General features: G+C 42.2%; 1 protein-coding gene across 1 annotated transcript in view; it reads right to left on the bottom strand.

Moving 5' to 3' along the window:
* LOC117871808 (centrosomal protein of 192 kDa-like) overlaps positions 1–25,256 on the bottom strand; it is a 205,750-nt gene that overhangs the window by 15,683 nt on the left and 164,811 nt on the right. The window contains exons 45-49 of the mRNA XM_034759567.1: positions 18,488–18,629; positions 13,199–13,371; positions 12,674–12,797; positions 5,779–5,884; positions 678–879 (exon numbers count right to left, since the gene is read on the bottom strand). Coding sequence (XP_034615458.1) covers positions 678–879; positions 5,779–5,884; positions 12,674–12,797; positions 13,199–13,371; positions 18,488–18,629 — 747 coding nt within the window. The remainder of the gene's footprint in view (positions 1–677; positions 880–5,778; positions 5,885–12,673; positions 12,798–13,198; positions 13,372–18,487; positions 18,630–25,256) is intronic.

Genomic DNA, 25,256 nt, shown 5'->3' on the forward strand with positions numbered 1-25,256 from the left:
CTAGACATTCCCTAATTTACATACGTATCTGGGGTTTCAGATATGCAATCTCTAGGTATGATCTGATGGTTTGTCATACCTGGCTTAAAGCTTCTCACAGCATAACTGCTGCCCTGTTCCCCTCTTCCTCGGAGAATCACAACACACGCACACACACACACAGACACACACACAGACACACGGAAGCTTTTTCCCAATTTTAAAAAGTTCTAGCCCTCCCACATCCGCTCTTTTGGTCAGGTGCCCACTCCTTTCCTTTTACCTGTGGCCTTGTTAACCCTTTACAGGTAAAGCAAGTAGAGAACAGCTACTAAGAGGAATTTTATAGCTAACTGGCTGTCTGGGTGTCTATAAAAGGGAGCTACCTCCGCCCCCTTCATTTATCAAAAAAGCCCTCTTAGAGAAACATTATCTACGAAACTTCTCATTGAGGTATTTGTACACAATCTGTCAGAAATTTATGTAGCTATATTGTGTTCAAAAAAATTAAGAGCTCTGCAGACATAAAACTTTCATTACATGAAATTACATCAAAAGAGTGGATTTGGTTGGTCATACTAGTTGCTAAAGGAATAAAAATAATAAATAAGTTATTTTCAAACTTGCAACGTAGCAAACTTAAATGCTGAACATTTGACGCTAGCAGAAGTGGTAATTTTATGAATAATGGATATTACCTGAGCTTTCACCAAATCTTGTTTCAGGAAAAATAATAGTTCTGTTCTTTATTTCAACTTTTGTTGAAGGTAGCTTTGGAAGTGGTTTTATCATATGAATGACAGACTCAGATGATGGTATAAGGACATCCAGCTTTTTAGATGCTGAACCTGTTGAAGATACATCCTGGGCAATGTCTTCTCGAATCTGAACTTTAATGAACTTTTGCACAATTTTGGGGTAAAAAAAGAACAACAACGTTATATTACAAGTCAATCCAAATAGCTAGTTCTTATTTACTTTGAGACACACACATCCCAACAACAAGCTCTACTTATGCCTCAATGGTACAAGAGCAGTAACCATGTTATCAATGGCTTTAACAAATAGAAAAAATGGTTACTCACCTTCTCAGAACTGTTGTTCCTAGAGATATATGTTGAATATGTCCATTACACTGCAGGTGTGCATGTGTCTAATGCATCAACGGAGAGTATTCCCTAGCAGTATCTGTTAGGGTGGCTTTGTCCTAGCTTATCTCCTTGTGCTCCATGTCCAGGGTATAAAGGGTGACATTATCATACCCTTCCCTTCAGTTTCTTAGCACCAAAAACCGAAGACAGACTCCAATGTGTTGGGGAAGGAGAGTGAGTCATGTAATGGACATATGCAACAATTATGAGAAGGTGAGTAAACTCTTCTTCGAGTGCTTGGTTATGTCCACTACATTGTAGGTGATTATGAAGCTCTTATCAAATGTGTTGGGTCTCAGAGGTTCATTGGAAGGACTTCAAGACTGCTTTTCCCACTCCTGATGCAGTGCTAAGCAATAAATGTGTAGACAGAAGACATCAGTGGTCTCCAAATATCCATAATAGGGACATGCACCACTAATCCTGCCAAGGCTGTATATGTCCTAGTAGTGCATGCCATCAACTTTTCAGGTAGCATCCTGCCCATTGCAACATAAGAGATGCAACTGATAATCTATTTTGAGAGTCTGAATCATAATTGGGTGTCCCTTCAGGTGTTCTGAACAGGAAACAAGCAACTAGGTATAGACCCTGAAAGGTTTATTCTGTCCAGGTAAAATGACAAAAGCTCAATGCATATCTAGGGAGTGCAGCTTTTCTTCACCTTTGTGAAGATGTGGCTTTTGGGGGGAGGAAACAGGTAAGCACAGAGATTAAGGTGGAAATCTGAAACCACCATTGACAGAAATTTTGGATGATGTCCAAGCTGAATTTTGTCCATATAAAAAACAGTTCTGGGGATCTGTGACAAGTGCCTGCAATTCCCTCTCTCGCCTGGCTGAAGTGATGACCGCCAGGAAGCCTACTTCAGTGACAGATGTACAAACAAAAAGAGATACTAAGGGTTTGAAATGGGGGACTCATAAGCGCAGACAATACTAAATTTGAAGTCCCTAATGGGCACTGGGTCACAAACAGGAAGGAATAATCTATCTAGACTGTTAAGTAATCTGGCCATGACAGGATTGATGAACTCCGTTAGGGGTAACTCTCCTCCGTTGATGTATGAGACACACACACCTACTGTGTAATGGACATATGCAAGCACACACAGAATCACTATGTTTCTTCTACTAATTTAGGGACTAAAATTGTCCCAGTATGAAACTCTCAACTGAAAATTCTTGAGTGAGCATGGTCACAAGAGCAGAGTAATGTAACTTTAGAAAGCTTTTTAGTCACATTTCTTTTCCTCTCTCTCTCTCGATGATACTACTATACCTTTTTTAATCTTGTTAATTTGATTTTATATTTCCCATGTCAGTGAATATGCCATCCTATCCTTTATCCCTGGTTTCAAAAATCTTCTCTAAGTAAACCATTAAAGAAAAATAGTTTGAAGGAAAGAATTCTAATGTGTATTTGTTTTTTGACTGTAAAAAGGTTTATATTAGAAAACATGATTCCACTACAGTGTCAAAATACTAGTATTTTCAATCAGGTGGTTCCCTACGTAGTTTACCAGATTTTATTTTCCCTCCCCTAAAAGTAGTAATGACACTTTCACTTGAGAGAGAGAAACTTTCAGATGCCCGTAAACAATTTTGAAGATATGTGGTCTCATTTTTAAAGTTTCAAATAGTGTATGCATTGTAAACTGAATGGTTCACAAACAAGGATGGAAGCATTTACCCAAAAACCTACTAGCCTGAGAACCAAGCTTAACAGGCAAGATGAAAAATACTGGTGACATTATGCACTTCGAAGAGGCTGTGCCCATTCCTCTAACCAATAGTTGTTTTTACAAACAAGCAAACAAGCAATGCAGCCTTCTGAATATTCTTAAAGTTTAGTCTAGTTAGAGGTACTACTGATTACAGTGATATTCTCTACACTTAAAATGGGAAATACAGCTGGAAATGGTAATACCTCTAAAATTGGAATGAACTTTAAATGGGGCCCCTATAGTAGTAAGTGCTGGTCAAATAACAAAGTATTCACTAACTATATTTGAATTCCACAAGTATTAATCTATTATTTATTGGCTTAATCATGTTTGGCAGGTCAAACACCACAAAATAGTGTTTAAGCAAATGAATAAATTTCCATATAGTTAAAGTTAGTTGAATGGACAAATACAATTTGACCAAACCCTATTTGCTACATCCATTGGTTCTGTTATACATTTCCTGTCTTCACCCGAGTTTTTTCTACAATAGAGCATAGTACGTCTTGAGCTGATTTCTGCAGTATCCATTTCCTCACTTCCTCATCTTACCCCATTCTTGACCTTTCTCCTCTTCCCAAAATGTCTCTAAAATTGTACTTTTTTTCTTGCCCATCCTCAGCCATGCACCCAAAATACTGATTTGGAAATTTTACTAGAAACTGAATAGCTGGAGGACTAGGCTTATTAGCTATAGAGAGCTATAAAAGATGGGATACCTCGCCATTGAGAGGCAGTGTCCAAAGCAAGCAGCCAACATCCAACCCACCACCAGCTGGTATAATTCCTATCAGCCTCCACGTAGTAGGGGAAGAATCTGAAGCTCTGCCTATCTATCTAGCCATCTCTGGCAGCTGGAAGGGAGAAGAGCCCACTGGCTGCTGCAAGGTGAAGTTTCTGCCACTACTCTTTCTACAGCCTTCATTTTTGAGTCTCCTTCTGCAACAAACCATTCCAGTGGTTGTCTCTGCTGTTACTTCTAGCTTTCCCATGATAAAAATTTAACTGATTCTTTCAAGTTTTATTGCTGACTACAGGGATCTGAAAGACAGCAGTGAAATCTGACAAAGCTCTCCTGCAGCTTGTAAAAACGCTAAGTCACTGGAGCGGCGTGTCTGCGGATTTTAAGGAGACAGCACTGCATCAGTTTAATCTTAGTAACTTTACCTTGCCTCTTTGGACAAATAAAAGGTCCTACATTATATTGGGCAGTGAGATGGTAGTCAAATTTGTATTTCACAAACTTTTATTCAGAATCTGAGGTACAGGTTGAAATTTCTATAATTCAATTCAATTAGTATGATTTCTTATAGAAGTGACTTCCCAAGAAAGAAGTACACCTCTACCTCGATATAATGCTGTCCTCGGGAACCAAAAAAAAATCTTACCGCATTATAGGTGAAACAGCGTTATATCAAATTTGCTTTGATCCACCGGAGTGCACAGCCCTCACCCGGAGCACTGCTTTACCACCTTATATCCAAATTCATGTTATATCGGGTCGCACTATATTGGGGTAGAGGTGTAGTATTTTAACTCTGTGTTGTATATTTTAGTTTAGTCCCAAATGGCAGCCAAAGCACTTGATGGGCACCCACAGAGGTTGAATTTTTTGGGGACGTATAAATGATCAGCTAGCCCGAGCTCATGACTAAGCTTTTAGAAACATCCAAAATCGTTGATTACCTTTGTTAGCTAATGGTGGTAATACCTAAAGAGACTGGTTCATTTTATGAGTGATAGAGTTTTAATTATCATATAAAAGATATTTCTATGGAAATATTGTCATATACAGTATATTAATTGTAACATTACAATTTCAGAAATCCAATCAGAATATTAAATGGGTTGAGTTCATAAATGTTGTACACCAAAACTCTGCATTGTAAACAGCAAACTCCTATCATATTGCAGAATACTTTCCCACAGGAAGGATAACCCCCATCACTTGGTACTGTTGAACAAGTTGGGAAAATGCTAGAAAGACCACCACACAAGGAACCATCCTATATTTGGCAGGAGGATGAACTGGATAATGCAAGAGGACTTTTGCCTTCCCTAATTAATATTAGTGCATGAAGTTTTCTTATGTGTTGTTTCATATTTATATGAAATACTCCAGGAATCTCTCAAGCCAATTCAACTGTATAGTATTGACTGATGTCAATATCTTTGATTGAGATTCACAAGAGACCTTGTACCTTTTAAATACACTAAATCAATGGAATGCAAACTTTGCTCCCTTAGAAATATTTCTGCATTTAAATTCCTTAATTCAAAACAGATATTGTCAGAAAAAATGTATTTGGATAGAAGCAGGTAGACAGAAAAAGAAGGGAAAAGACTGGTGTTTGTATACTCCTTGCCACAGACCTAGTCTATTGCTTTTTACAGTTCTGCAGACTCCAGAAGGCTAGATACGTTTTGCTGAATCAGGCCCAAAACAAGCAAGTGCTCACCACCCTTGTCTAGCAACAAACTACTATAGTTCTTCGCATTTTAGTATCTCATACTTACTGAGATACTAAATTATAGTACAAAGTGTAAGTGCTTAACAGGTGTGTGGCAATTGTAGATATAACTCAGTCAATTTAAGGAGCCCACCATTCTTCTTCAAAGACTGATAACCCCTATCAAACCAAGAACCTTTGGATCCCAAAACAGCTTTAACCTATTCAATTAAATGAAATATTCCCCAATAAGTGTCCGTAACCTATCTTTACATTTAAATAAACCCCTACTTGAATGGTTTTCTCCCCAATGGATTTTACAGGCTTACAGAAGAGACTTTCATGGGAAAAGTAAGTTTAGTAGAATGGTAAAGTAATGAATTAGCGTCCCAAAATTAAACTGACTTTTAGCAGAATGGTAACCAACAATTATCTTAAGACTTCATGGAAACTTTAAGAAAACCACTTTTACCTTTTGTCCATTGTCACAATGTATATAAATTAGACCACTCCAAGGAAATATTGAAGGCTTTGTGGCAAGCGATGGATTAGGACTCACAAGAATTAAGATACTGGTCCTAAACAAAAAGAGGCAGTAAAAACTATAGTATCTACATACAAAACTGAAAATCTATTCGGTTAATTCTCTTTGCACATCATAACTCATGACATATAAAAATCACTGAACACTGTAAAAGCGAACGTTAGATATACGACTTTAAAATTCTAGATCTTAATGCAGTGGGTAAACGCAATTCCTAGTATTAAATTTATATCCTATGTATTACTGCAATTTATGGTCCCTGTGTTTCAAAACCTTGATAGTAACTGCATATATGTACACTACACTTAAATGTAAGTGCCAATGGTTGTAAAAGTTGTCCTCATCTGCCTTTGAGAAAGCAGGAAGCTGGCTATATGTTCAAGAACCCCTAGAAAAAATAGTTTTGTGGTGTTCATTGAAAACATGACTTAAGGACTCGTGGGCTCTAGTTTATACTGTTGGGGCAATGTGACTTGGGTAAGGAATATTTAAGGCACCCTTTAAACCAGTCAACATGAAAGCCAGTTTTCTTCCTCTTTTCCTTGCAGTTGCCACTGATTTTGGTGAAAATAAAAGCATTCCAATTGCACTGAAGGTTCCCACCAATCATAATGCAGAGCCAGAGGGATGCCTTGAAGTCTATTGAGGACTTCATGGTCTCAGAAGAACACAAAGTTTGGCTAAAGAGAGCACACTAATCACAGAGCAAACTAATACTGATTTAACTTCCTATGTTATGAATATGGGTACAAAGGAAGTACATTGGAATTAAAAAGATCTTGTTACAAAGCTGCAGGAAGTTAGGAGCACCGATATGTCAGAAGTGCTCACTTTTTCAATTCTTTTGAGTCTTGACCTCTTCTTGAAAGACTCCACCTCAGACGCACCAGAACTCTGTACTACTGACAAAGTGCTGAGGCTTCAAGTGCATCTGGAATCTGAGGAACCTTTCTACTTTGAGCATGAATGTACCAGGCATTTTGGAGGTGAAATTACATGGGGAATACTTGGTTTGCTCCAATGCTTCCAGTGCTGACAGAGTCTTGGGACTCAATACCCATGGTGAAATCAGGCCATTACTTTTAGAGTTTACCCTTTGACGCAGTCCAGGCTGGTCTTGATTTGAATGTATGGAAATCTTTCTAGAATGTTTCAAGGCGGACGTTGGAGGCAGTCTCACATATCTTAAGTGTTCAGGAGACATTTGCAGGTAGCCACCCCCCGCATTTGGTGGCTTACTCCCACGAGAATGAAACAGCAGACAATTTCCAGCCATGTCAATGCAGCAGAACAGAATTAAATGGATGCGCCTGAGTGGCTGGTCTTCCTTCCTCCCAAGATGCTGAAGAAATTGATTACATTTAGTAATACAGAAATATCATACGCACCCGAATACAAGACCCAAGCAAATGCCAACATGAGAGATTAAGGAATGTAGAGAATTACTTGTGGTTGTTTTACAAATATCCTGCATGAGACGTATGACCTTGGAGCTACTTCCCTACCAGAATACAAACAAACAATGAGAAGCACAATCTGTCTTGGGGACAGATTTTGTTGGTATTAAGCTAAGAGCTGGGTGGACAGTCTAAAGTCTGTAACTGGTTTGGGTCTAGTGATCTTTAACATCTGGTTTGTAGAGCAAGCCTTTGTTGGGATAAGAATGGAACTAAGAAAAAAACTGATAGGATGATTCATTTTGAGACAACCCCAAGCCCCACCCACAGGAATTAATTTGGGATGAATCTCTAGTAGTGCTTCATGTTTGAAGAAGTTAGTATAGAAACAAATCAGTCATATGAGTCTGAAAGTTAAAACTAAAGTCTGCCACAATTTGATCTTATGTGAGAAACTTCAACTCAAAAGGTACTTTACTTTTCAACTCCTTTTCCTGTTTACAGGAAGTTGGAGGTGCCTGTGATTCTTTGTCACTCCCAGTTGATGGCATGGGTTCCAGTCCTTTTCTTTTCAAACTTCTCTTGACAGAGTCTTTCCATCAGATCCTCAATCTTCCACATCCTTTCTTGCTGGCCATTCTTTTCCCATTCTTATCATGTCACACACAGCTCAAACATGCTCTTCTCCAGCCTATCACTGAAAGTTCCAAGTTCATCTTTTCCCTAATTTCTTCCATGTACACAGTGTCTACCTGCTGGCTACCTCCCATTAACACCTGTATATTATTTTCTACTACTTGTATCTTTTAATCTATCTCTGTAAGATGAAGAAGTTACTCCCTTATGCAGTAACGATGGTTCTTAGAGATGTTTCCCCTTATGGTTGCTCCGCTGTAGGAGTGCTTGAGTCCCTGTGCTGCAGATTGACGAACTTCAGTAGCAGTGTCTGCTAGGCCCACAGATGTGCTGCCTCCCCTCGTGCCCCGCCACAAGGCTAGTCAGCGCATACAGGCTAATCCCCCTTAGTTCCTTCTCTATCGCGGAGCCATTGACAAGAACTCTACTTCAGATGTGCGTTGCGGAGCAACCATAGAGGGACACACCTTGAAGAACCATGGTTATTGCACAAGGTGAGTAACTCCTTCAAGTAGTATCCCTATGGGCTCTCCACAGTAGGCAACTCTTGAACAGTATGCCCACCGGAGGGCTGGGACTTTGGAGTCAGGTCAGTTACAGATGACGGTACTGTGGAGCCAAAGATGGCATTGGAGGCGGAGTCCCCAGTGATCGCACACTGTTCTGCAAAGGTGTGGTCTGATGCCCAGGTCACTGCTCTACAGATTTCTGAGATAGAGACATTCTTAAAGAAGTCAACATATCAAGAGATTGACCTCGTGGAGTGAGAGAGAATACTATCTGAAGGGGTCACGTTGTGAACCTGGTAACATTGTCTAATGCAGTTTGAGACCCATTTGGAGAGCCTCTGGGGTGATGTTGCTTTGCCCTTTGATATTTCTGCAACAAAAAGGAAAAGATTAGGTGACTTCCGGAAAGCCTTCATCTATCCAGGTAAAAGGCTAGGGCTCTCCTGACATCTACTGTGTGTAATATAGGCTCCCTGTTGTCAAAGTAAGGCTCTGGATAGAATATTGGAAGGTGAATCAATTGGTTCATATGGAACAGGGAGGCTACCTTAGGAATTAATTTTGGATGTGGCCTGAGGGTACCTTTGTCCCTAAAGAACTGTGGGGAGTGGGGGTGGGAGGGAATGTGCCATCAGAGCTGCTATTTCTCCTATTCTCCTTGCTGAGGTGATTGCTATCAGGAAGGCCATTTTCATTGAGATGTATGTAAGTGAACATGTGGCCATGGGTTTGAAGGGAGGCCTAAGTCAGTCTTTTTAATACCAGGTTTAGGTCCCATGTGGGAGAAGGAAATCGAGGTTGTGGCAAAGATTTACTATACCCTTGAGGAACCTATTAATGGTTTGGTGTGACAGTACTGAGTATCCCTCTACGGGTTAGTGGAAGGCTGCTATAGCTGGTAGGTGGAATCAGAGAGCCCCAATCTTTTTATGGTCAGTGAATAATCTAAGATATGTGGAAGAGTTGCAGATGTCAGGGAGATTTGTTGGGAAGTATACCACGTCCGAAACCTGGACCATTTTTGCAGGTAAGTATGTCATGTTGAGCACTTTCTACTGTGTAGTAACCCCTCTTGTACCTCCTTCAAACAGGAGCTTTCTAGATGTTGGAAACTAAGAAGGAGCCATGCTTTGAGGTAGAGAATCCTCAGGTTGGGATGTAGAATACGTCATTTGTTCTGCAAGAGGAGGTACGGAGTGGCTTGGAGAGGGATTGGCAGGCATGTCCCGAGCTGTGAGAGGTAAGGGTACATGACGTGCCCCATTTCTTTTTATTTTCAGCAGGACTTCAACAGTAGGGGAAATGGAGGAAAGGCATAGAGAAGATTTCCATCCCAGTGGAGACGAAAGCATCGCCCAGGCAGTGTTGTCTTATCTCTGCTCTGGAGCAGTAGTGTGGACATTTCTTGTTCACGTAAGTGGCAAACAGGTCTGTGTTCGGCGTCCTCTACCACCTGAATAGATAGTGTAGTACTACTGGGTCTAGCTCCCACTCATGTTTGTGTTGGAATCGGCAACTGAGAGTGTTTGCTATTGAATTTTTTGTGCCCGGGAGGTAGGCTGTTGACAGTGTACGGTCATGGGAGATACACCAGTTCCATAGTTTCATCACCTCCGCACAGAGGGAGGGGCGACCTGACTGCCCCTTGTTGATTTATGTAGTACATACAGGCTAGGTTGTCTGTTAGGACTTTTGTGTGCGATCCTTTGGCCAATGGGAGGAAGTGAGTAAGGGCATTCCTGATGCTCTCAGCTTCAGGAGGATGGCGTGAAGAGATACCTGTGGGTGACCACTTGCCTTGTGTCATGAGGTCGTTTATATGTGCACTCCACCCTATCAGAGAAAAAACAGGGGAGTTTGGGAGAAGGGGATCCCCTTGCAAACCTTGGTTGGGTCTTTCCACTAATCTAAGGAGTTCTTGATTCTGGTGGGTAGTGACAGGGGTTTGTCTAGTCTGTCCCTCTTTGGTCTATAAACTGAGCTGAACCACATCTGAAGGCATCACATGTGAAGCCTGGCATGTGGTGGTATTGTTGTGCTTGCTGCCATATGCCCCAAGAATTGGAGGCACTGTCTGGTTGATATTTGTGGGCTACTTTGAATGGTCTCTAGGAGCGTGGCCATGGAGAGAAATCTGTGTTGAGGTAGGAGAGCTCTGGCCTGTAACGAGTCAAGGTCGGCCCCTATGAATTCCAGGTTTTGCACTGGAATGAGGGTTGATTTTTAGGCATTGATCTGTAAGCCCAAGTCTGTAAACAAGCACATTGCAGCTTTGATGACTCGGTGAGTCTCTTGGAGAGACCAGGCTCTGAGGAGGCAATTGTCCAGATAAGGGTAAATCATGATCCCCTGGGAGCATAAGTGCGTGTCCATTACTGAGAGAACCTTGAAAATACTCTAGGGGCCAATGATAGCCCTAAGGGGAGTACTGGTAGTTGTCTTGTTCCAGAGTGAATCTAAGAAATCGTCTGAGAGTCGGTAGGACTGAGACATGAAAGATGTCTTGAAGGTTGAAGGATGAAAGCCAGTCTCCCTATTCCAATGCTGGAACAATTGTTGCTAGTGACCATCTTGAATTTTTGAGCTTTGACAAACTTGAGAGCTCTGAGGTCTAGTATGGGTCTCCAACCTCCTTTCCTCTTGGGTATTAGGAAACAGCGAGTAGAACCCTTTGCACCATAGATGTTGAGGTATTGGTTCTATAGCTCCTTAACTGGAGGAGACTACCTACCTCTTGCTATAGTAAACTTTTGTGAGAAGGGTCCCTGAAGAGGGACAGGGAAGGTTGTTATGGAGGGGACAGAGAGGTAAAATGGATACATTGCGAATGATTGCTAGGACCCATTGGTCCGATGTTATGCGTTCCCAAGTGCTGAGGAATTCTGCTATAGAATTCTACTGGCTAGTGGCCAAATGGGTGGATGGCGGTGGTTGGCTATAGCAAATGGGGGGAGTGGTCTATCAATATCTCAACCAACACATCAAAATTAGTGTTTGGATGTGGACGGCTGGGATGAGGAAGGTTGCAGGCCAGATAGTTTATGCCTCAAAAATTTATTCTTCTTCCCCCGTGGGTCATAGTAGCATTGAGCTAGATATTGGGAGGTGCGTGGTTTGTGCTGGGGCTGCAGACTAAACTTCCTCTTTTGTCCCAGTGTATAGATGCCAAGAGAACAGAGAGTGGCTTGAGACTCTTTCAGCATGTGAAGAGAGGCATCAGTCCTTTCACAAAGAGTTTAGTGCTTTCAAAGGGAAGGTCTTTGATGGTTGACTGTACCTCCTTCAGGAAGCCCAAGAAATGGAACCATAATGCATGTCGCATCACCACCACCAGAGATGGACCTGGCTGCTGTGTCGAGGGCAGACTGTAGTGTTATTTTGCTACTAACTGTCCCTCCTGAACAATGGCCTTGAATTGATCGCAATGTGATTCAGGGGGCTTCTCAATAAAATCGCTCAGTTTCAAATAGTTTATGAAGTCCTATTTAGCCATCAGGACTTGGTAGTTGGCAATCTGAAACTAAATGTGGCCTTCCTTCTGAAAAGGTCCAAAGGCTTCTAGTCCTTATTGTAAGGAGTGGACCTCATCTGGTGTTGATGGCCACAGGAATTAACAGCGTCCACCATGATGGAGTTGGGTGGGAGGCAGGAGACGATCAGTCTACCATGCTGGGACGCAATATTTTTTGTCCATCTGCTTGCATGTAGGTATCACCAATGCTGGGATTTGCCAAGTGGTTCTAGTTGGGTCCAGAATGGCCTCATTAATGAGTAGGCACCCCTTTTTCCCAATCCTATCCAGTAATAAGATCCTTCATAAGAGGCTTTCTACACTGGAAAACTTACCAGCAGAACTATAGCAATATAATATACCAATATATCTATGTTGGTGTAACTTATTGTGTGGACACTTTTCTGGAATAAGTGACATTATTCCAGTATAATTACTCCATACAATTATACTGGAAATAAAATCACATTTATGCTAGAAGTGTGTTCACATGTGGAGTTATACTGGCATAGCTATAGTGGTATGTGCTTAGTGAGAAGTGATACAACTGATCTCAAAGACTTTTAGATAAATCATATCCAATTTTAATTTACAATTATAATTAATTGTTAAAACACCAAAAATAACAGTAAAATATCTAATATATTAGGACCTATGTGGTGTGTATATTCATGAAAGCTTAAACTTTTACCAGATTCAATGATCAAAGTAATCTGAACAGCAACAAAACAACTTTCATAGTAGAAAAAGAACAATGAAAAGAGACTTACTGTGGCTCAATAATTCCATGTTGAGGTGTTATTGTAAGACAATGAGCTGGCCAAGAAAGTTCAAATTTCAATGACCTATTACAATTGTTCATAATTTGTATATGGCCAGTTTCTGCTGTTCCACCTATTGTACAATACAAAAAATGGTTTAGTTCAACTATAATATTTTACATGAATAAAATTACAGCAGATAAAAAACTGACAGCTCCATTGATTAAGAAGGATACTGTTTGCTACTTAACATCCCTTTGTCATGTTTTGTACCTTGGTGGTTCTTCTTGCTGGCAATGGAGTGTATTTTAGAAATTAATCAATCTCAGAATCTCTGTTTCTGGCAACTCAAGGTATTTTGAAAGCAACTTCAATTGAGAAACCAAAACCACAGCTCAAACTATTTGGTGAGGAAATTCAACAGAACTGTAGTAAAAGTATCACCAAAGCCAAACTTAAATGCCTCAGTAGGTTAGGAATATTCACTAGTTAGACCAGTTATTGTACGTATCCAAACTTAAAAAAAATACTCACTAATAGAAGGAGATGTCAAAATTAAGTGTTCAGGCTGAACGGCCCATGTCTCTCGAGAAATTAATTTATTCTGAACAGGGTCATCAGTATTTAAAGATAATGGGGAACCTTGAGGTCCTTTAACTGGAAGAACATCCAAAGTTGTGTTGGTATGTGTATCAGTGCTTCCAAGTCTAAAATGAAATCATGACATAAGAAAGCTTTTAATGCAGACAAAAGTAATTTCTTTATGCAAAGTTAGTTAACCATGGTAACATTTTGTTTTTCTTTTGAGCACTAGTTTAATTTTCTGATTTTAGCATCTGAAACTAATACATATGCTCTGTTTACTAGGGCCACAATTTCAACTGAAGTTTCCATTAATAGGAAATTATTGAAATTCAGTAGTCATATATAATTGACATAGGACAGTGGGTAGTTTAGTTTACATAAAATTTGAAAAGTAGCAAATGATATTCTTTGAGAAGGCTGCATTTCAGTAACTGGTGAGGGAAAATTACTTGGTAATTTCGAATTTCATAGTAGTCTCCTGACATCTAACCCAGCAACAGCAATTGTTGACAGCATAATAGCTCTTCCTACCAGAAGTAAGTCTACTTTTGAACTTACTACTCCTCCCCTCCCCAGTTTGACGTTTCTGGAGAAAAGTATTAGATAATGAGGTCACAACTCCAAGCAACACTCTGACGGAAGGCAGGAGAGAGAGAGAGGACAGAAGAGGATAACTACAAACAAATGCTACTTGCAAGTAATTTTCCCTTGCTGTATCTTACTTCCCACCCAGAAACAATTTCTGATAGCAGAAGTCGAAAGCATCGAGCCAGATGAGTTGGGCTTACTTCACAGTTGTGCTTGGAGCATGGTCAACAAACATCAGCAGAGAAGTTTACCAAAAAAAAAAAAAAAAATCTAGTTGGCATTGCCAGATGAAGAGGTCAGGAAGTAATTAGGTGACTACCGTTCAAATTTCTAAAGAGAGATACTTCAACCCTTTGATCCAATAGAAAGTTGTCATGCCTATTACAAAAAGGTATAACAATTTTGGATGCAGCTGATTAGCTTGCTTTCGGATGCAATTTTTAAACCACACATCATTTTGGATTTGATGGTCATCTGTCCCTTGTTATGATCTTAAAAAAACAAAACAAAACAAAAACACAACAAACAGAACTCTAAATCTTTCTGTGAGATAGTTTGCTTGACTCCCAAAAAAATTCCTTCTCTGATACAACAAAAGATGGCAACACTGGAGATAAAACAGGCTAGTTAACACAAAACTCCAAACTCATCTTTGATTCCTTTTTTAATTTAATCCAAAGAATGGCCTAGACCAGGGGAAAAATGAGAAATGGCAATAAGCGAATATGTATGGAGTAATATGTAGGGAATTGTTAACAAGTGCAACTCTACTAGGTCCCAGACTCTATAATATATCCAGGAGTTTGTGGGGTGTCTCCTCAATTTCCTCCAGAGGAATCTAGAGCTCATCTGCAACTCTCCTCAATAAATCTTGAAACTGTTTATGGTCAACTGGCGGAGATGACGAGGCCAGAGCAAGCGCCTCATCTGGAGTTGAAGATATTCCTGTTGGAACTGGCAATACCACTAGATCTGGCTCTGCCTTTTCCTCAATGCTGTACCAATTCTGGATAATGCAAAATATTATCCACAGTTCCCAACACGGCCAATGAGAGGGATCCACCATAGGTTGACAAGGGCCGCAAGGCATAGAGCAACGGTTCTCAAACTGTGGATTGGGACCCTGAATGGGGTCGCTAGGGCTGGCTTAGACTTGCTGGGCTCAGTGCTGAAGCCCGAACCCCACTGCCCAGGGCCAAAGCCAAAACCTGAGGGCTTCAGCCCTGGGCGGCAGGACTCAGGTTGTAGGCCTCCTGCCCAGGGCTGAAGCCCTTGAGCTTCAGCTTTGACCCCCTGCCTGGAGTGGAGGGGCTTGGGCTTTGCCCCTCCCCGGGCAGTGGGACTTGGGTGGGCTCAGGTTTCGGTACCCCCTCCTGGGGTCATGAAATAATTTTTGCTGTAAGAAGGGGGTCACATTGCAATGAAGTTTGAGAACCCCTGGCATAGAGGAGACCAACAGTCCTGGGGTGAGGGGAGGGAACCTCATTATGAGGCTGTGGCAGAGCCCAGGATATTCTAACTTCTTTGTCTGGGCTTATATCTCTTGGTGGGGTGATGGCAGTCCCAACTCCATGTCAGATTCCCCTGAAGAAGAAAATGAGAGTTCCAGTTCCATTTGTGGTGCCGTTGGTACCATCTATGTAGCCCTAATGCAACTAGTAAATAGAATGAGGAATCGGTTTCTCTTGTAGTATTTGTAGACTGCTAGTGTTAAAATTATCCTTTTAAGGACCAGGTCCATTAGAAGGGGGGATTCTGGGTTCAGAATTACAAAAAATATCCTCAGGAGTGGTATATGTGTCTGTTCTTGGACACTGGTGTTTCCTTATGCGCTCGTGTCAGTACCAACAGTCCATGAAGTTCTCATGTATCCTTTGATGGTACTGGTGGTTGTGCCGGTCTTGGTTTGTTACATTCCGTTCTTAGTATTGAGAGTCCTTCCTCTGTCAATGGTGCCGATGCAAAGGTTCTCTGACTCCTCAAAACCTGCGGGTTGGTACTGTGCCCTTTATAGGCTCTTGAACCTAGAGCATGAAGAGTCACCCAACTGAGAAGGATATTGGAGAAGTACCCCCTTTTCATTTAGGTGGTTCTGGAAGGGGATTTTTCTTTAGGCTTTTTGAGAGGTTGCAACCATGGACCAAGAGACATCATTAGCAGAAGTCTTCCAGTCTCAAGCACATGCCTACCCACAATGATATACACTTAGGGACCAACACTCAAAGAAGCAGAGATTTCACTTAGAAAACCAGCAACAAGGCTTTGGAATGAAGGAGGACTCCTTGTATCCCAGGCCCCAGCCATCCTGTTATTACATTTCAAAGACACAGCACTGATGGAGGACTCTTTACTATTATTGAAGATAGGGGCCAGAGCTCCAGTATGTTGCCCTTAAGTAAAGTAAAATAAAAAAAAATGGCAGACAACCTAGTAATCTTTACTGATTTGAATTGGGAGGGTTTAAATCCCCAGGGCTGTGCTGGATGCTTTAGGACTCTAAACAGAAGACAAAGTAGGGAGCAGGGTCTAGAAGGTATCAAATGTGCCCTGATCTGGGAGAGAAATTAGCAGCAAGTGGGAGAAAGACAATCTCAGCAATTCTGAGGGGGTGCAGATTTTAAATTCTACCTAGTTTACACCCAGAGGCTAAAGTTGCAGCCAGGTGCAGGACCCTCCCCACCAGGTGACAAACTTTTGTTTCATTACTCAAGGACATAATAAAGGAATAATTACTTTAGGCCAGGAAAAAAAGAAGCTATTCTGCAACTTGATTTATGGATATCATTGGTAAAGTAAGGACCTGACAAGTCTGAGAAAGATGAAGCACTCTTCCCAGAATCCTCAGAGGTAGAGAGACAGCACTTCAGTAGCAGGCAGCATATCATACACGCAGGGAGAATCTGCTTCAGAATTATATTAGACAGCGGGAACCCTAGAGGGAACTGATCTATGGAGAAATGGAGAGTGTCTGAAATATTGGAGTATGCAGCAGTCAATTCCAGTGTTGATACTACCGGGGGGGGGGGGGGGGGGGGGGGGGAGAGAGAGAGAGAGAGAGAGAGTAAACAAACATACTAGCAGAAGAAGGGTGGAGATTTTACCGAATAAGATCAGCCCCGGTCAATGAAGCACAACGTTTCTGAATGTAAAGAAAGGCCTGCACAATTGGGTTTTATCCTGGTGATAATGCAGCCTGCCAGGGGTCTGTCATTTGGACTGAGACTCCCAAATAGCTTTACCTGGACAAGGAGCTCTAAAGTTGGCTGCCAGGCCATGAAGACAAGACAAGCATCACTTCTTGCAGACAGAGCTGAATCTTAAGAGCACTCAGTCCCCCAGGGGTTCAGAGCCTTTGAGGAAGACTGGTGGGGGAGACAGGGAGGAAGAGAGTGGATGATGTTCTGCCCTCTCCTGTAAGGCTCCTGTCTGGCTAGAGAGCTTTGAAACAAGTCTCAGCAGCAGAAGATTCCTATACTCACTGGGTTTTTCCCTTTTCTTCCCTATTAAGTTCAGAAGGAGAAATAGGAGTTTAGGAAGGACAGAAAAATAGCTGAGAACTGAAGTATTAGGTAGCATGTTATTCTTCCAGGTTAGGAGGCAGAAAAGAGAACACACTGACAGATATATCAGACTTAACTGATAAATATTTTGCCTCATAGCTTCCGGTAGGTGGTGCCATAATGTTTGTCAGTAGCTAACTGTTGGGCATGGGAAGAAAAAAAAACAGGGACAAATGTACTTTGACATATCTAATAGTGTTCCACAGAACGGCTCCATAGTCCTCACAGAATTGATCTCTGAACTGGAACACTAGCAGTTTGAGGGAAAGTTGACTTCTGGATTGATCTTGTTATTCCTTTAGGGAAGCAATGTGGGTTCCACAACCTTCGAGGGCTTTGTGTGATGGATATGTCAGTGTAACAGCTGATCAGTTCCCCATAATAAAAGTTTTTTCTCCTCACAGAGGCATCAAAACTTCAGCTAGCTTCTCCCACCTATCCCCAAACAAGCCTTAATCTCTAAAATGAGGGGCATAATTTATTTTGAAAAAATACATTCTCTTTGCGAGTTGACAGAATGCAGCAGAAGAGATACCCATAAACTGCAGGCAGGGGTGCACCATCAGCTTTTTATTAGTTTAGAATTTTAGTTATCACAATTCTATCAGAATGTATGTCAAAATGCAAAAACAAGATCCATTGTAATACACCGCTACCTCAATATAACGCCACCAGATATAACACGAATTTGGATACATCGCGCTAAAGCAGTGCTCCAGGGGTACGGGGCTGTGCACTCAGGTGGATCAAAGCAAGTTCAATATAACGCGGTTTCACCTATAACGCGGTAAGAGTTTTTGGCTCCCAAGGACAGCGTTATATCGAGCTAGAGGTGTATTCAACTCAGAAATCACCATTTTCAGGGTACTGCCAAAACCCTTCCTAATCCATGGAGAAATGAGGGAGTGGAAGAAAAAAAAGACAACTGAACTTTTTGATCTAGTTTTTGTCACCGACAATGTCACTGTCCCATACACCAGTACCACTAAAAAGCTTTATCAAGCTTTAAATGTGAAAAGTAACATGACTCCCCTAATTAGCAGGAAATCATAATGATTTTTATATGAATTAAATCTAATGTTCACTTTACCTGTCTGACTCCAAGCTATGTCCTGGAGACTGCTGAAGACAAACCCTCTTAAAACTGGAATCTCCAACCACAGAAAGAATAACTTTACGCATATTTCCATAAAAAAGCTCAATGTCATTTGTCCTTTGTGGTAGGTCATACACTAAGAAAAGATATTTTGAAGGATTAAAAAGGGGGAAAAAATCTAAAAAGGATAACATATAACAATTAGACTAGACATTTCAGAAAAGATACCTATAATAAACTAATAGAGAGTTTGCATTACTGAACCTAAAATAGATTTGCTTTTGGAAAATAAATGTTGGTTGGCTTCCAACATGCAGACATGAGCTAACATGAACATAGAACCCAATGAGAGCTTCACCATACAGCAATTTTAGTGTTTTTGCATATTTGGATTGAAAAGTTGTATTAAGAATATTTAAGTTTCTTCTACATTTTTATGCAAATGCTACACTGCTATGATTTTAGGCTCACCAGTCACCATAAAATAGTTTTGGCAGGTAAAAGGTAAAATGGTGTATGAAACAGAGGTTACTTATAATTGGAGGTCTTTGAGATGTGAGGTCCTTATTAGTATTCCACTTGTTGCTACACCAGCTCACCATTCACTTGAGTCTACAGATTTTTTACTAAGCTGCATCTGGTCCACGCTTGCACAGCTATTCTCCTCATGCTCCAAACCAAGGGTATAAAAGGCAATGTGCACCAACACTTCCCCAGTTTCTTATTTTACTGCAAATCCAGATTATAATCTGCAGCAGAGAGTATGGAGGGAGGGTAGTGGAATACAGATAAAAGACCACACATCTCAAAGAATCTCTGGTTACAGGTAAGTAACCTCCATTTCTTCTTTGAGTGATCGTCCCTATGTGTATTCCACACATTGGAGATTAGCAAGCAGTAGTCAAATAGGAGGTGAGTGCGAAGACACAGAAGTGATAGCTGCCTGTAATACTGCTGTCCCCACAGCTATATCTGTAGAAGACAGCTAGACCAAAGTGTAATGGCTCTTGAAGGTGTGCAAGGAGCTCTAGACAGCTGCCGTACATATCTCCAGTAGACCTGGCCTGCGCTCTGGTGGAATGAGCCCTCACCCCCTCTGGGGGAGGGAGGTGAAGTAATTGGTAGCAAAAGATAACACCGCCAGCGATCCATTTACAAAAATGTTTCTGCGCAGATACAGGTTGACCCCTTGACCTCTTTGCTATGGAAACAAACAGTTTAGGTGTCTTTCTAATTGCCTTTGTTCTTCGTAAACAAAAGGGCAGTGCCATTCAGATGTCCATAGAGATGAGATTCAGGCAGGGGTGTGTGTGTGGTTTCCATGAGTGTTCCCAGCTCACTGACTCTGGCTAATGTTATGGTGAATAGGAAAGCAACTTTCATTGAAATACGGGGTACTGAAGGCTTGAAGGGAGGTCTGGTGAAACAAAAGAATGAAGGTACCACTGGGATTCGAGTTTCACCACCAATGGTGGGAAAGATCAAAGAAGGCCATTCAAAAATTTAGTTGTTGCAGGATGAGTAACAAATAGTGTGGTTGTCAATAGGGGGAAAGAAAAGCACTGACTGCTGCCAAATGAACCCAAAACAGAACTAAAAGAGTGTCTTAACAGTAAATATATATTCCAGAATAGCATGGATCCCAGCAGATTCTGGAAAAAACTGGTGTCATTGAGCCCAAGAGGAGAAATGCTTCCATTTAGCTGAAGAACATCTTCTGGTAGACTCCTCTACTTTGATTGACAATGGATTTATGAAACATGAATGCTCTACATCTGATGCCCATCCAAATACCAGTTCCTGAGATGCAGTGGTTCTGGGCTGAGATGTCTAAAGGTGGAGAGGGGGAGGGATAGCTCAGGGGTTTGAGCATTGGCCTGCTAAACCCAGGGTTGTGAGTTCAAGCCTTGAGGGGGCCATTTAGGGATGGGGGCAAAAAAATCTGTCTGGGGATTGGTCCTGCTTTCAGCAGGGGGTTGGACTAGATGACCTCCTGAAGTCCCTTCCAACTCTGATATTCTAAGGTTTGCTTGTGTTAGAAGGTCTGGAAAAGGGTGAATGCTTATGGGCGGACAAGCTGAGAAAAAAAAAAGATACTAATTTTCCCTAAACATTTTATTTTAAGTGTGTTGCACATGTCCATTCCACCTTCGGTGTGAGCCTGCAGGCACACAGTCATTGGAAATTTTTCTCAGTGGTACGTATTGGGCAGCTTGAGCACCCCTGTTGCCAAGTACATGGATATAAAGGGCCCAGCCCCCCACGGCTCCTCAGCTCCTTCTTGCCAGACAACTCCAATGCAGAGGTGTAGGAGGAAGAGTTGTGGAATGGACATGTGCAACACCTCTGAAACAACAGTTATTTGAACACACAAAGCATTTGTTAAGGCCAGCCAAGCTATTTCAACAACCATCACAGGTGATAAGAAGGAACTGAGGGTGCTTGGGGACAGCTGAGCCCTTTATACTGGCACACAAGGATGTTCAGTAACACAAGGTGCTCAAGCCACCCCAACAGGTATCACTAAGGGAAAAGTGTCTGATGATTGTGAACGAGCATGCTCGTACTATAACTGGAAAGCACATGTGCAATCACTTCAAGAACTGAAGTAAATACATGAACTAGAACTGTCTTGGCCAGTTGGATGAAATAAGGATGACTCAAACTCTGTCATGATAAATTTTCTGTAGGACCTGTGCTATTAATGGGATGGGAGTGAAAGCATACCGAGGTGATCCTTCCACGTTAGCAGAAGGGCATCTCCCTTTGGGCCTTTGCCTAGAGTGCCTCTCAAGCAGTATAGGCAAAGTTTCCTGTTAAGCTGTGAGGCAAAAAGGTCCCAAGACTGGGTGAAGACCTCATCCAGGACTGAATTCTCAATCTCCCATTCATGATCTGTGGAAAAATGCCTATGAGATGGTCTACTAGGTAGTTCTACACACCTGGTAAATATGCTGCTGAATGGTTTATGTGATGGTGGATGCTACAGGTCCAAAGGTTCACTGACTCTATTCAAAGAGAGAGGAACCTTGTTCTCTCCTGCTTCTTTATACTGAAGACAGTTGTCATTTTGTACAGCATTATTTGAATATGCCAGGATTGGATGAGTGGGAGGAAGGCATTGCAGGCCCAACAGAATGCTCATTTCTAGTAAATTGATATGCATTCTGGACTCCCAAGGGGGTCCATATGCCTTGTGCAGAGCAATCATCCACATGAGCTATTCAACCTAACAGGCAGACATCAGTAAAGATGCCTGCCTTGGGTATCTATGTGAAGAAAGGGATCCCCACTCAAACAGTCTTTGGCTTGTCCACCAGGTGAAAGAGTCCAGAACCTTGGATGGAACTGTCAGTATGGCACAGATATTGCACCCCACCAGTGAGTAGACAGAGAAAAGCTAGGTTTTCAGACAACAGAAATGGAGCCTTGCAAATAGTATCACGTGTGCATGAGGCCATGTGGCCGAGGAGAAACAGGCATGTTCTAACTGGAGCCTGAAGGTGACCTGGTTTATGAAAGCCTGCATGGCATGGAACCTCTTGATAGAGAGATAGCCTCTTGCTGTAGTTGAGTCCAAGTCCATTCCTACAAAGTTTATGGACCACGTGGGGGCTCAAAGCAGACTTCTTGTAGTTAAACTCCTACAGAAGTAAAGATGCAAAGCAGAAACAGATTGCCAGCTGGACTTCCTCATATGACCTGCTCATTAGAAGCCAGTCGTCAAGATATGGGAAGACTGTGAACCCATTTCTTTTCATCCAAGTTGCCATCACTGAAAAAAAACTTTTGTAAAGACTCTCGGTGCTGTAGCTAGCCCAAATAGAAGAACACTTGAAGGTAAGGCTTGGCAACCAATTTGCCCTCATCAATTAAGAAATGAAGCGGAGTCTATTTTCCCGAAGAAGCTTGTCTTTAAAACTTAAAAACTTAGTATAACTGGTGAAATCATATTGAGTTAGAAGAGTCAAGTAGTTTGAAATACTGAATTGGAGTGAGGTGAAGATGACCTTTCTTCCCAGGAGACCAAGCCCTTGGACCTTTGTCTGAGGGAATAGTTTTAAAGTGTTGCAGCCTTCACCTCTCAGTGGCAGCTTGTAACACCAAGAAGTTAGGCAGTGGGTGTGAGAATAGGAACTCTCCCACCTTGGATGGGGCTAAGTAGTGCTTCTCAGCCTTCTTCAGGATGGAAGCACAAGAAGTGGGAATGTGCCACAGTTTTTTTTGCAGGATCCAAAAGGCTGAGGGTTGAAAAATGTCCAGAAATCTATGTTGGGGCTCCTGAACTTCAAACTGTATCTGCACCTCGGATACCACTTTGTGAAAGAGTTTCTGACAGTGCCTGAAATTGTCAGGTGAAGATGGGGTAACCACCTCATCCAGGACAAGATGATGAAACTGCTCCCAAAGCAGTCAGATTCATCAGCTTCATTTCACCTTCATCCTCTGATGGGACCGGTCAGGGTTGGCAAGGAGATGGTATATAAGGCTCATGTACCCATTCCAAGTGCCTAGGGGTAGGATCCCAAGGTCTCCAGTAGTGCGAGTATGAGGGATCAACTGACAGGGAAGACTGGAAACCAGAGAGCCGTCTGTCCACACTACCCTTTATACCCTCGGTTCGGAGCACAAAGAGAACAGCAGCGCACGTATGCACCAATGGACAGTGCTTACTAAAAACTTCCAAAATCAGGGACAATGCACACATAGGTATCATCACTCAAAGAAGAAAATGAACAGATGAAACTTCTGATAACTTCAAATCCACAGAATATGTACTCTCTTACTATAAACAACGCAGGTCAATGTGTATTATTGGCTCTGCTGCATAGTAGCTAGAAAGGACGATTATTACTGTTGTATAGTACCTAAATGCCAGATTAGGAATACTTGGATCAAGAGTGTCACACATTCTGTCGAGTGTCAAATTTCACTTGGATTTCCAATCCATCATGTAACTCTCTGATGTCAATGGAAAGTTTAGAAAATGATCAAGGGCAGAATCTGAATTGCAGAATCTGCAGTAACTGAATTGTGCTATTTGTTCTGCAGCTGGCACATTTAGCACCACTTAGCCAGCAAATATGGTCTACCCTCCTTCATCCTATTCTCCCTTTTGTTTCTCTCCCTCTTTCCTCACATCTCCCCCCTGCTTAATTTCTATACCTGCAGAAAATCTCAATTCCAAAACCAGCCCTCCCACACAGTAGGTATCACTTCTATACCCTTCCCCATTTTTATTTGCTGAAGTGATCATCAGTTAACTAGTTAATGCTGATTTTTAATTGGTAGCATTAGGCTTGGCAGGTATTGATTTAATTTGTTAGTTGTTGGTAAATGTCAATTTTACCTGACACACAGAAACCAACTAAAACAGTAGTTTTCAACCTTTTTTCATTTGTGGACTCCTAAAAAAAATTTTAAATGGAGGTACAGACTCCTTTGGAAATCTTAGGCATAGTCTGTGGACCCCTGGGGTCTGCAGACCACAAGTTGAAAAAAGACGGTTGCTCACCGTTGTAACTGTTGTTCTTCGAGATGTGTTGCTCATATCCATTCCATTAGGTGTGCGCGCGCTGCGTGCACGATCGTCGGAAGATTTTCTACCCTAGCAACACCGGCGGGTCGGCTGTGGAGCCCCCTAGAGTGGCGCCTTCATGGCGCTGAATATATACCCCAGCCGACCCGGCGCCCCCTCAGTTCCTTCTTGCCGGCTACTCCGACAGTGGGGACGGGGGGCGGGTTTGGAATGGATATGAGCAACACATCTCGAAGAACAACAGTTACAACGGTGAGTAACCGTCTTTTCTTCTTCGAGTGCTTGCTCATATCCATTCCATTAGGTGACTCCCAAGCCCAACTTAGGTGGTGGGGTCGGAGTGATACATTGCTGTGTGCAAAACTGCTGACCCGAATGCAGCATCGTCCCTGGACTGCTGCACTAGTGCATAGTGAGCTGTAAACGTGTGGACTGATGACCAAACCGCCGCCCTACAAATGTCCTGGATCGGAACATGTGCCAGGAAAGCAGTCGAGGAAGCTTGGGCCCTCGTGGAGTGAGCGGTGAGGTGCGGTGCTGAGACGCCTGCCAGGTCATAGCAAGTCCGGATGCAAGACGTAATCCAGGAGGATAGGCGTTGTGAGGAGACCGGTGAGCCTTTCATTCGGTCGGCCACTGCAACGAAGAGTTGCGTCGTCTTTCTAAAGTGCTTTGTGCGGTCAATATAGAAGGCCAGGGCCCTGCGTACGTCCAGGGAATGCAAACGTTGATCCTGGCGAGTGGCATGTGGTTTAGGATGAAAGACCGGGAGAAATATATCCTGGTTGATATGAAAAGGAGAAACCACCTTAGGGAGAAAGGCAGGATGTGGACGAAGCTGCACTTTATCCTTATGAAAAACTGTGTAAGGGGGCTCAGATGTAAGCGCTCTGAGTTCAGAAACGCGCCTTGCTGAGGTGATGGCTACGAGGAAGGCTGTCTTCCAGGATAGGTACAGAAGTGAACAGGTGGCCAGTGGCTCGAATGGAGGACCTGTGAGCTTGGAGAGAACCAGGTTGAGGTCCCACGTCGGGACGGGCTGACGTTGTTGTGGGTACATCCGGTCTAAGCCCTTGAGGAATCTAACGACCATCGGGTTAGAGAATACCGAGGACGCGAGTTCCCCTGGGTGAAAGGCCGATATAGCGGCTAGGTGAACTCTAATTGAAGATATCGCCAACCCCTGCTGTTTTAGGGAGAGGAGATATTCCAAAATGAGAGGAA

The sequence above is a fragment of the Trachemys scripta genome, chromosome 2 (assembly GCF_013100865.1).
Source record: "Trachemys scripta elegans isolate TJP31775 chromosome 2, CAS_Tse_1.0, whole genome shotgun sequence".
In the NCBI taxonomy this organism is placed as follows: Eukaryota; Metazoa; Chordata; order Testudines; family Emydidae; genus Trachemys; species Trachemys scripta.